Source organism: Ahaetulla prasina, chromosome 4, assembly GCF_028640845.1.
Source record: "Ahaetulla prasina isolate Xishuangbanna chromosome 4, ASM2864084v1, whole genome shotgun sequence".
NCBI classification, from domain to species: domain Eukaryota; kingdom Metazoa; phylum Chordata; class Lepidosauria; order Squamata; family Colubridae; genus Ahaetulla; species Ahaetulla prasina.
In genome coordinates this window covers 113595214-113608215 of record NC_080542.1, presented here as the reverse complement: position 1 = coordinate 113608215, position 13002 = coordinate 113595214, and the positions used below count along the sequence as shown (strand labels likewise).

The window sequence follows — 13002 nt, the reverse complement described above, 5'->3', positions numbered from 1 at the left end:
GAAAAAAAAACTGCTAAAGCATAGCTGAGGGAGCAGCAATGAAAAAAGTAGGCAAGCACAGAGATCACTCACTTGTTAGGGCTGAAAAAAGCTTCTAAAGCATAGCTGAGTCAAAGCAGCATTGAGGAAAGCAGGCGAAGTATGGTAATCACTCGCTAGCACCTCTTAGGGCTGAAAAAAGCTTCTAAAGCAAGCTGAGTCAGAGGGAGCAGGCAAAGCACGGAAAATCACTTCACTTACTAGCTAGCGCCTCATTAGGGCTGGAAAAAAGCTTCAAAAAAGCTACATTCGGAGTATAAGACACATCCAAATTTTCAGCCTCTTTTATGGGTAGAAAAGTGTGTCATACTCCAAAAAATACGGTAGTTCTTTTCCTTAATAAAACATAGCTTGGTTTATGTGTTCAACTTCTGTTTATCAAAATGTGTGCTCTCAAAAGAAATATCATAGAAGCTTGGATTTTTAAATAGTATCTAAAAGAAATAAGAATGAATAAAGAAACTCAGTTAACTATCTTATCTTAATCATAGTCTGATTATAACAGGCATATTTTTTTCTATCATAATAGTACTTCAAATTGCTGGAATTCCTTTCTTGAGAAAGAAATGTAGAATGAAATTGTAAATTCATGAGATTGCTGCTAATTCATTGATCTTTTGTATAAATTGTCACACTGAAAACAGAATGGAAAACTATAACACTATACTTACAATCTTGCATGTAACGTGTTTTTGTTTCAGTGGACAAGCCAAAAGCCCAGCAAATTAGAACATCTAATACTATAAGACGGACCTCTTCATTGGATACAATAACAGGACCTTACCTCACAGGACAGTGGCCACGAGATCCTCATATACATTATCCTTCATGCATGAAGGACAAATCTACTCAGGTAAATTTGAAAAGCCTGCCACAGCTACCTAATTGCTGTCTACATTCTAATAATGAAAGATACATGTAGTCAGTTGATACATGTTTTTTTTTAAAAATGGTATGGAAGGTAATAAAATACATTGAAAATACATACTATTCTTTAAGCTTATTGTTGTTGTGAGAAGAGACCATTTTTGAATTCAGAAAACATGGTAGCCAAGGTTCTGTTACAGGCTTTTGTGACAGATTGTTATTAAAAAGAAACTACAAAACAAAACATTGTGTTTGAATATTTGCTGTGGAACGTTACCACTTACAGCAGTGGGAATCTGGACTGCAGATTTGTTACTTTGCTGTTGTCATAACCATTGTAAAATGTGGATTGTGGAGTTGGAAGAGAAATGTATTTTGAAGTTTTTATATTTATGGTTTTTATGCAAGGATTTCATGTGACTCAGAAATGATTTTTGTAGAATAAAATGATTGAGAAAGGCTGGTTTAAGTAATTATAATTTTGCTGTCTTATTTTAAAATCTGTACTTTTGCTTTTTTCTGTCAAAGGAATATTAAACTATCCATTAGGAGTCAGCATTTTTTCAGTCTTAAAATGGAACTTTCTGTAGCATTCTCCTACCGACCATACTGTTTCAGGAATATTTTGAGATGATCCAAAGATGGTGTTCTGGATGAAGCAGATCTGCTTTGGGGGCAAACCATTCCAGCAACTTTTAAAATACTTCCAACTCAGTGTCTTTGCTTGCAAAATGTGCCAAACAGCCTCAGAAATAGTATGGACTGAGGTAAACAAAATATTTTAGAGCAGAGGTAGTCAACCTTTTTGTACCTACTGCCCACTTTTATATCTCTGTTAGTAGTAAAATTTTCTAACCGCCCACCGGTTCCACACTAATGCACCATGTATCATCGTCTGCGCATACCTCTCGCGCAACCTAATGAAAATGTTTTTAAATAATGCTATGAATTTTTTTTAAAAAGTCAATTAAATTTAAAAAAAGGAAAGTGCTTCAGTATTGGTCAAAATGGCTGGCTGTAAACCGCCCTGAGTCCTTGGGGAGAAGGGCGGTATAGAAATCAAATTAAACTAAACTAAACTAAACTAAACTAAAATCCCTACCGCCCACCATGAAAGCTGGAACACCCACTAGTGGGCGGTAGTGATCAGGTTGACTACCACTGTTTTAGAGTATACTGGAATTTTCATTCCCAGATCATCATTTTGTACATCACTAATCTTCAAATTTTAGCAAACACATAATAAAATAATTTCTTAGCCTCAGTATGAAAACTAATTTAAATCAAATAATACCTAAACATTCCTTTCAAGAAATCAGCATGGATATATTTAACAATGCATAAAATGTAGACAGTGCACATTTGTCCCACATCTTCAATCCCTAACCATTCTATATTGAGCAACAAAATTTGGGGAGGGAAAGTATAGTTTGCTTTCACATGAAAACATGTAGAATGTTCCATGTTTTGGGGACTGAATGATTTGGCACTATGCTAGTTCATATTTCTATTTAAGTGAAGTAGATGGAATCCTATCTTTGAATCTTAACAGTGCGTAGCACAATTATACTGATGGATAATTATTGAGCAGAGTAGCATCTGAAATTTCTGATATGTAACAGAATTGGTCAACTTAGATAGAAAAACTGTTGTTAAGATAAAATTGTTAAGATAAACTGAAATTGTTGTAGATCTTTTCACATCTTAAAAATACAAAATATCTCCATGAAGAAAATTATTTTCTGGTGTAGACCTTAATTGATACTGCAATATTTAACTTTTATTAGTAATGGAATGTTTAAGACTATCCAACCTTATGTTGTCTTGACTGTTGAATCTGATTAGAATAGAATAGAATAGAATAGAATAGAATTTTATTGGCCAAGTGTGATTGGACACACAAGGAATTTGTCTTGGTGCATATGCTCTCAGTGTACATAAAAGAAAAGATACGTTCATCAAGGTACAACATTTACAACACAATTGATGATCAATATATCAATATAAATCATAAGGATTGCCAGCAACAAGTTATAGTCATACAGTCATAAGTGGAAAGAGATTGGTGATGGGAACTATGAAACGATTAATAGTAGTGCAGATTCAGTAAATAGTCTGACAGTGTTGAGGGAATTATTTGTTTAGCAGAGTGATGGCCTTCGGGAAAAAACTGTTCTTGTGTCTAGTTGTTCTGGTGTGCAGTGCTCTATAGCGTCGTTTTGAGGGTAGGAGTTGAAACAGTTTATGTCCAGGATGCGAGGGATCTGCAAATATTTTCACGGCCCTCTTCTTGATTCGTGCAGTATACAGGTCCTCAATGGAAGGCAAGTTGGTAGCAATTATTTTTTATGCAGTTCTAATTATCCTCTGAAGTCTGTGTTTTTCTTGTTGGGTTGCAGAACCGAACCAGACAGTTATAGAGGTGCAAATGACAGACTCAATAATTCCTTTGTAGAATTGGATCAGCAGCTCCTTGGGCAGTATTTGATATTGTCTTGGTAATAGCTGAGAGTGTTGAGTTAAAAATAGTATTACAGTAAATAATTTATTAAAATTGTATTCCATTCAATAGTCAATGACTGGCTAGCTTTCTTTGGATAAAGCCACATGCATTTTTTCATTACTGATTTGTTTGTTACAGCTACAAAGGTGTTGTACCCATTGCGTCACTACTGTTGCTGCTACTACTATTAGAGAAAATTGATCTTTGAATTGAGTTTCAGATTTGGAGACAATACATAGCTCAATGGTGAAGACTTTAATTTACATTCAAAAATTATTACTAGCCCTTTGCATTTTCAGTTAAGACCAGAATGATAGCTGTGATGTTCCTAGCATTTCTCACTGTTAGCGGAAGTGGCTAGTGCAACTGCAGTTTGAAGTTTAACATCATCAGGAGAGCTATATGTTCCCCATTTCTGAGCTAGGCTAATAGGAATAATCCTGCCAGTTATAGTAGACGGTATGTATGTCCTTTTTAGATGGTTTTCTATGTAGAATAAAAAATAAATATTAGAAATGAACCCTCTGCATAACTTTATTTTTTGATTATTCGCTGTTTTAGGTTCTTGGCGAGTTGTGGCATACACATTGCAGATTAATTCTTTGGATTATTGATATTTTGGTAGATAATAAATAAAATTCGATAGGCTCCAATTTGTACAGAAATTATGATAAACCTATATTTCTGTGCCAAACAAAACTGTCCATTCTTTCTTCCAGGAGGATATGAAAACATGCCATATGCAGACATTTTTTGTAACTTTGGGGCATATGTCATATTCATTGCCTTTGATGAGTGAAATAATTGACATTTCAATAACTGAGGAGCACAAAATTCAAACTTGCAGAAAAATTATGGATTCAGAAAAATCCATTTTTGAAAATTAAAAAAAATATCCCTATAACATAGAATTAAATCAGAATCCACACTTCAGTTCCAAACATAAACTTTCTTCAGTAATTAAATAGACTCCCTGAGGCATTCAGTCAACAGAGCTAATTGTTCAGTTACATTCTTCCCCTTAGCACCTATTTTAGCAGACATTTTAACACCAGCAGGTGTGACTTGCCTCTGGAAAGATAAAGCTCAGTTAATCAGTGCAAAGCTTATTCATTGCTAAGGAGTTGTCTTTTTGTTTATAATAAAGATCTTAACAAAAAGTCCATAATGCTATAGCTAAATATAATATTGTACTTATAATTTAAATATGTAAATATGCAGAAAAATACAACAGTACAAAAATGTCCCCCTCGCAATCTGCAACCAGTAAGTAAATCAGAAAAGCTTACAGCAAAATGGACAACATTCTTTCACATTCCATGCACCTTGAGAGCTAGCCACAGAAGTTAAATAGAAGCAAAACTTAATAGTTCAGAAAGCATAACTCATTCATGCTCCTAATGTAATACGGAATCTTTAGGTTTCAGCATTTTAAAGAAATGGTTTGCCATTGCATCCTTCCCAGGGTGCAAGGTCACTTCACTCAGCTGGCTTTGTGCCTAAAGTAGGCCTGGAATTCATGGTCTCAGTTTCTAGCCTGAAACTACAACAAACTGACTCTACCCCTATATAATTGAAGATACAGCAGCACATTGATAAGTAATCTCTCTATTTTTTTAAAAAGTTACTTGGAAGTCAGATGTCTTTGAGTAATTAGGGCTGGTGTGATGTGCAAATTGTACAGGTATCTGATGTGATTTTGCCTAGTTTCACCTGCTGCTTCCTATCTTTTAGAAAGTTTATTAGCTAGTTAAAGTTTAGTTTTATATACAGAAGTACAACTTTTCTGTAAATAATGAATTGTAAGGAGTAAAACATAGTGTGTAAGTAATATTTAATCGACTTTGTATGCAATGCTCTTGCTACTACCTATTTGATGAGATTTTGAGATTATGATATTAATCATATTGCTATCTCAACAAAGTGATGCTAATTCTGATAGGATGTTATTTGCTGTGTGGTTCTGAGATCTTGTATACAAAATGTTTCAAGCCCATGCTGTATTTAAAATTTGAATATTCTGATCTTAGTTTGAAACACCTGTTCCAATTTTACCAAAAGTTTTTTGAGCTTAAGAGCCCCATTTTGAACTCAGGACACCCATTTCAAAACTAAACAAAGGTGTTTTGTGCTTGAGCCACTGATGAAGTAGTCATAATATGATAGTATCAGAATACTTCAGTTCAGTTAGAACAATCTATTCTAAGCTCAAAATAACTGTTACAAATATAATACGTTTTGCAGGTTTAGTTGTTTTTGATACATGTACTTAGCTAGAAGTTAAAAGAAGGTTGTTTCAAGAGACACATTCATACATCCATAAAGGTATATATATTGCCACATTTATTACCATTATTAATCTGTTACTGGTAGGTTATTTAACTTTTATATAGTCCATAGATTTATATTTAGCCTATAAAAATTTCCAAGGTAGTCATGAGGAATGACAGGTACAATTTTTAAAAATCTACAGAACATAATATACATAATTTAAAAATTCACATAATAAGCATAATAATCTATTCTAAGAATAGGTTAACAAATACATTATGAGCATGGAAAAGTCATCCATGAGAACCCATGAGTCATTTCAGAAAAAGTATAATTTAATTTGCTGTCCACTACAAGTATGGGAGGAAAATTTTTGCATTGTTAGAAATTAATACAAGGATTTTCAAACTGCTGATTATTTTATATTTTTAAGATCCATCACTTTGTAGATTGGAGACAGAATGAAATAAATAATGGGTCACTTTTGAGAAGTGTCGGACAGATTGATTTAGGGGTATGGTGTGTTAGAAAAGAGTTTCCTGTAAGTGCTTCCTGAAAACATTACATAAGAAATGAAAATGATTAACAGTTGGACTTTTTCACAAACTCAATCAGTAGCTGACATAAACTAGCTTCTGCAGATCACAAAACATTACAGCATTGCTTAAGATGAGTGATTGGCAAACAAATTGGATTTCACTCTACACTGTAACATGCTGTAATTGAGTCAGTCTGGTGATCTAATAATTGGTAAAATATTGGTTGGTAAACAGAGGATCTGTTTCTTTGGAATTATTTTTGAATTGGTTGTAATTCTGTACCATATACAACTTATCCAAAATGTATAGAGAAAAAATTCATTTAATAATTGTGTCATATTTATCAAATTTCTATGGCTGCTGATCTTAAAAAAGTGACTCTGATGTACAGCAAGTAATAAAACAAATGTGTAAAAACAGTGTTTAATAGAAATAAAAATAATACTAACATATAAAAATGGTACAGGAGAGAGTGAATTTTAAGTACAATAATGGAACTATATTAGAATATTACCAGTCCCTTGGACCTCCAGCTCTGATGATAGAGTCAGGTCTTAAGTAACTGCCAGAACATTAATAGGAATGGAGCTAATTCAGAGTACAGAGAAAAGGAATAAAGATGAACAAGAGTCTGGAGGCTAAAATATATGATGAATGAATGATTGCAGGAACTGAGTATGTCTAGTCAAACGAAAAGAAATACTATGGGTAGCATGACAGCAGTCTTCTAATATTTGAGAGGCTGTCAGAAAGAAGAGGGGGACAATCTATTCTCAGAGCACCTGAGTGTAAGAGGTAACAGATAAAAACATATGAAAGAGAGATCCAACGTAGAAGAATTTTTTTGGCAGTATGAACAATTAATAGAATGTCTTACTTCAGAAGTTGTGGCTGCTCCATCACTGGGCTTTTTTAAGAGAGATTGTACAGCCATTTGTCTGGTATAGGGTCTTCTGCTTAGGCAGGGGCTTGAACTAGAAGGTCCCTTCCATCTCTGCTGTCCTGTATTCTGGATTCATATGAGATACATTATGCTTAAGGAAAATATGAGACCTGCTTTGAATTAAGTTCTGTTGATATTTCTGTTGATAACAGAATCCCAGGTAAGGAATGTGAAGTGTGTCAGAGTGGGATGCAGTTCTTGGGAGGCTGTGCTCAGGAGCTAAAAATCTTCCCTGCTAAATTTGAAGCAGAATGTTCAGCCTCACAGAGGAGGGGCGTTCATACACAGCCCTCCTGGAGCCACTTAAACAACCCTGATGCATCCTGAGCTCCTTTCTTTATTGCTCTGTCTGCTCAGAGTTGAAAATCCTCCTTGCTGAATTCAAGCAAGATTTTCAGCTCTTGATTAAATAGAGACTCTCCTACTGCTTGAAACATCCCTCATTCCTTACCCTACCACATTGTAACTGCTTGGATTTCAGCTCCCTCTCATCTGGGAGCTGGCTGAAAGAGCTGCCTGCCAAAGGAGTTCACTCTTTTTTTTATTTCTTTTTGTCACAACAGTATACACAAACAATTGTCATAGATAAAACAACATATTTTGAAGAAAATATATACATATATGTAAAAAAATATGCATCAACTATATCAATTTGATATGATGAAGGGAACAATAGGACAGGAATGGTAGGCACTTTTGTGTTCTTATGCATGCCCCTTATGGTGGCATGCAAGAATAGAATTCAAATCTTGAAAATTTGTGCTCGATTTCTGCAACCCCATAAAGGAGTTCAGCTCCACTCAGCAGGCAGTTCTTACATCTAATCTCCAGAGACAAGAGGAATCCTCTCAGCAAGCAGCAGCAGTTTGCAGCCTTCCTTGCCAGCAGCCTATTGACATCCTGGGGAAGATGGTGGAGACGATTGCAAATAGTGATCACATTGCTTCACAATCAGTTGTAAGTGTAAACAGGTTGCCAGGCACCCAGATTGCAATCAAATAACCACAGGAATGGCGTGCAATGTTTTGTGATGATTGGAAGTGCTTTATAGGCCATAAATCACTCTTCCAAGACTGTTGTAATTCTGGACTACTATCAAATGAATAGTTATAGGTCAAAAACTATTTTATTGTATATGTTTTGCAGTGGGAATTAAAGAGAAAAATATTAGGTACCTTATCAGATTAGTTCTATTTTTAAAGGAATTCTTATCACCATTGAATAATGCTTATAATTTGCAAATGTGTGTATTAAAGTTTGACAAATGATGCTTGAGTATAAAATGTCTTGCAAGCTGTGACTCTATAACTTTTCCCTTCTTTTTTTAAAGATCAAAAGCTTTTAATCTTGACAAGGTAGTACGGATAAAGAAAACTTATTGGAAATTATTCACTTAGACTTTTCACATCATGCTGTTGCTATGGTATGTGGCTATGTTACTGCCTCAAAATCCATGGATATCTCCTCATAACCCCTGCAAAAAGTTTTGTTAGGTTATTATTTTAATGTATGAATCAGCCAATTTGTAAGCTTTAATATGGATCAATATAAAATAAAAATGTATTATGTTCAATTATATTTTGATTTATTTTATTTAAATTAAATTAAATACCGGCTTAATGGCTTTTGTTTTGGTATTCCCAATTCTTTGCCTTGGTCACTTTTCATAGTTCAATCTCCAGAATGCTATCAGAAACCAAAAGTGACTCTCACCTTGAAAAAAGCTGGTCATCCCTGCCTTAAGAACTCTCCCCAATCTGGACACTCTGAGATGTGTCAGCCAGTTCTGGAGTCCTTGGTGTTTGTTACCTAGTTGGATAATAATGGAACTGACAAAACCCAAGTCATGAAATAATACACTGCAATCAAAGACTCCTACTGTCATATAAATACTGAAGTTCTGTTTATTTAGCAGGTAGTAGAAGAAAACCGAAAGATACATACCTGAAGTAGATAATTAAAATGTAAAATTCAATGTGAATATTTGTGCAATGATATTACTCTTATTGTTCTTGTTTAGTGTATTCTATTTTTATTGCAGTTCATTAAAAATGAAATAGCTTGATCATGATTTGCATTTGCTTGTACTATTCCTGTTTGTAAAAATTAATATTAGAGAATTGTTAAACTGTTCCTTGATGGCAGAGCTCAGACAGAAAACAATGGCATTTGATACTTTGCTATTTCTTAGCCTTGTTTGCTTTGTACTTGTTGCTACATCTTTTAAATTTAATGTGGTTTAAAATATTACCAAGATGATAGGGATTCTTAGCTTTCTCTGTTTATGTGTTATGCAAGAATTAAATATTTTTATGCTGTTTGATTTCCTACATTCTTCTTTATTTTCCCTTCTTTATATTGCTTCTTATTCTCTCCTATTACCACTACATCTATGATGGATCATTTAATACAGTTATAAGAAAGAGAAAAAGTAATTCAATTTATTAAAAAGCTACCAAGCTTCACTATGTTTCTCTGTTGGGATAACAATGTTATTGTGGTTATTTGCTTTAAGTTTACATGTCCTTCTATTATCTGCAGAAAGCAAAATATTGAAGTACTTTTGTTGTAGCTATCTTGCTATAGCTATCAATGTAGATGGTTGCGGTTTGGCATACATAGGTTATTGCACGTGCTTATTTGTAATAAACATAGAGGAATTTAAGAGAAGGCGATGATGATCTTATTTGGGGAAATATTTATGTATTTTTAGCAACTATAAGATTACAAAGTGGATTTTTTGTGTACTCAAACAGTTTTAAGTACTATTATAAACAAAATTTCTGAGCATGCTGATAATATGTAAAGTATTTCTTTAGATATAAAGTTGTTTTATTTTAAACTGACTTCTTAGTTGTTAAAGTGCTGTAATTTAACTTTTGGATTTATTATATGCTTGTGGATTTAATTTGATATCAAACAGCTCCATATAATCTAATAATTATATTGAAGAATATAAATATTCTAGCTAACATGGATAATGTTATTTCATTTTTTGTCACCTTCATATATTTACTTTGTTCCCTCCCTCCCTCCCTCCCTCCCTCCTTCCTTCCTTCCTGTATTTCTAAATCAGTCACCTTTGTTTTGATTTTTTTCCCCACATTCATTTTTGTTCATGTGGCTTAATTTGCTTTTGCAAGCCACATTTTCAATTTCACAGCTCCACTAGGTGAAAAGTAGGAAATAGGATGAGAATTCAGTTGGGAAGTCTTTCTGTTGCATAGTTTATTGTTAGGAATTATGAGATTTAAATTATGGTAAATTCTTAAACATGCATTTATATATGATTAAAGCAGTATGCTGGAGTAAAAAATAAGGTACATACAAATGTAGAAATGAACTTTTTACAATTTTCTTTTAGTAGAGAAATTGATATGGAGTGAAAAGAAGTATAAAAACAGTAATCATCCTGTACATGGGACTACATGTGACCTTTAGAGCACCCCATCATAAGCAAAATGTCTATTACTATGGCATAAATATAGTGCAATTCCTTTTCAGTCAAGTTGACAGTTGAAATGAATGTGTTTAGGCTCTGAAACTTAATGTATCCAAATCCATTTAACTGCCACCAAAACACCTTCTTTCCAAAAGGGCTGTACATTTTTGATCCTGCCATTTAAAGAGTATCATATCTCTAGAACATCTGTTGTGACTTCCGTAATGAAAACAGTTGTCTCCCCCTGCTTTAAGGAAATGATTGAAAATGCTTTTAAATCAAAATGTAATATAATTAATTACTAAATAGTATTTGCTTGACTAACAAATTGGTGGTGCAATAAAAAACAAGTGCCAAATTACATTTGTTGGTTTCCATTCATTTAGACACCTAGTTGTTGGGCAGAAGAGGTATTAGAAAAGAGATCACATCAGCGTTCGGCTTCATGGGGCAGTGCTGATCAACTAAAAGAAGTAAGTGCTTAACAACTTGGCAAAGAGTAGCAATCCTTCATTTCTCACCATTAACACTAAATGCAGTTTATTTATTGTGCACATTTTGTGGGGGTGCACTCATGCCCCTGCTTTCAGTCATAAGTGCTGGTTCTAGGATTTATGTAAATAATAAAAAGAACATTGGGTAGTCGAAGTAGATATCTGATAAGATTGACACATAGGCAATATTGCACTGTCATATGTTAGCAAATGCATTCATGGATGTGTGATAAATCAGTTTACTGGTATAGGTTTTCATGGGCAATATCTGTCAGGCAATGTTAGGCTTCAGAGTTTAATGACCGTGATTTAGAGAATAGATTTCCTGATGTTTTGCTGCAACTCTGGCTGGCATCTTCAAAGGCAAAGTGATTTGCTATGCCAATTTGATTTAGAGACAACTTTGTCTCTTATGATGCCAGCCCCAATTGAGGGTGAAATATCAGGAAATCTGTTCTCTGGACCACTGTCATTAATTCTGAAGTCCAACATTACCCGACAAAAAGCAACAACAACCCTTTTCAGACATTCTTTTGGCTATTGGCTAATAACAGTTAACATTAGAATCCAATTAATATTTGTCAGCCTGAAACTGGAAGGCTATTTCATTTATTTGCATTATGTTTTGAAATTGGAGGAGCTAAAAAGAAACAATAGCCCATGGTATAAGATCCAATATCAGACGATAGTGTCCATTTAAACTGCTAAATAGATTCAAAGCTAAAATTGTAGAATGGTGGTAAAATTGAAAAGATTATGTATAAGGCCATGGAATATGTGCTGATTTTGTTTCCTTTAGTTAATTTGAATGCCTATTCAAAAAATACAATTTTTCTGGAACCAAGATTGTGATGGTTCATCCTGTTGTTGCTACCTGGTTATTTTAAAATTAGTTTCAATGGGTTGTATTAATATACATATGAAAATTAATAGTAGCTGGCCTTTTTTTCTATTAAGGTAATTTTAATCCTTTCTTGTTAGAAAATAGTAAGGAGGTATATTTCAAAATATACTGTGTTCTGCATAAGAATATAGTATTGTGAGTATAATACTTTTTGTGGGGTGGATGTCTGGTAAAAGAAAACAGGTTCAAAACTTTAGAAAAAAATAAGTGGTTGATAAGGTAGGTAAAAGCTTTGAATCATTTTATTACATAATTTGTGATACTGAAATAAAATATGACTGATTCTCAAATCACTTCTTTTCAGGGATAAGTTAAATTGAATTCAGACCATTATTAACTTTTTAAAGAGCATTTAATTAGAATTACTATGAATTTTAAGGAATAAGCTAATTTGCAACATATGCTTGTCTTCAGAATATGATACTGTTGTTTCGTAGTCTATTACTTAAAGAAGAGTATATCCCCTGCTCTTTATGTCTCTTTTGTTCTGTCTTTTATTTGATTTTGTTTCTTTTTCCCATCAGATTGCCAAACTGAGGCAGCAGCTCCAGCGCAGTAAACAGAGTAGTCGTCACAATAAAGAAAAGGAACGTCAGTCACCTCTCCATGGCAACCATATAGCAATCAGTCAGACACAGGTAAGCACACCACTGGATTATTCAGGCAGAATTTTTACACCACAAAATTAGAAGTAATGTATTTTTAAGTTCTGAATTCCTGACTGCCAACTAAAAATAGTTTGTACAGTACAATCAAGCAACAAATAAAACAAGAAATCTCTAGAAGTTATTAAACTTGTAACTGATGTTTAAGATAGTTAGAAATGAGCTTTACACTGACATGCACCCTCTATTTGAATCCATTCTAAATTACTTACTAAAATCACCAAAGAGTTCTTTTATATCCATTATCAAGCAAATTTTTCTGCTTTATATTTCTGTAGAATTGTGATCTTCAGTGAATGTCATTTCTTCATTAGTCTGGCACGTGTTTTATTTAT

At 33.7% G+C, this 13002-nt stretch overlaps 1 protein-coding gene across 1 annotated transcript in view; it reads left to right on the top strand.

Moving 5' to 3' along the window:
- Positions 1–13002, top strand: part of GLCCI1 (glucocorticoid induced 1) — a 43635-nt gene that overhangs the window by 10527 nt on the left and 20106 nt on the right. The window contains exons 2-4 of the mRNA XM_058180919.1: positions 741–892; positions 10991–11077; positions 12527–12640. Coding sequence (XP_058036902.1) covers positions 741–892; positions 10991–11077; positions 12527–12640 — 353 coding nt within the window. The remainder of the gene's footprint in view (positions 1–740; positions 893–10990; positions 11078–12526; positions 12641–13002) is intronic.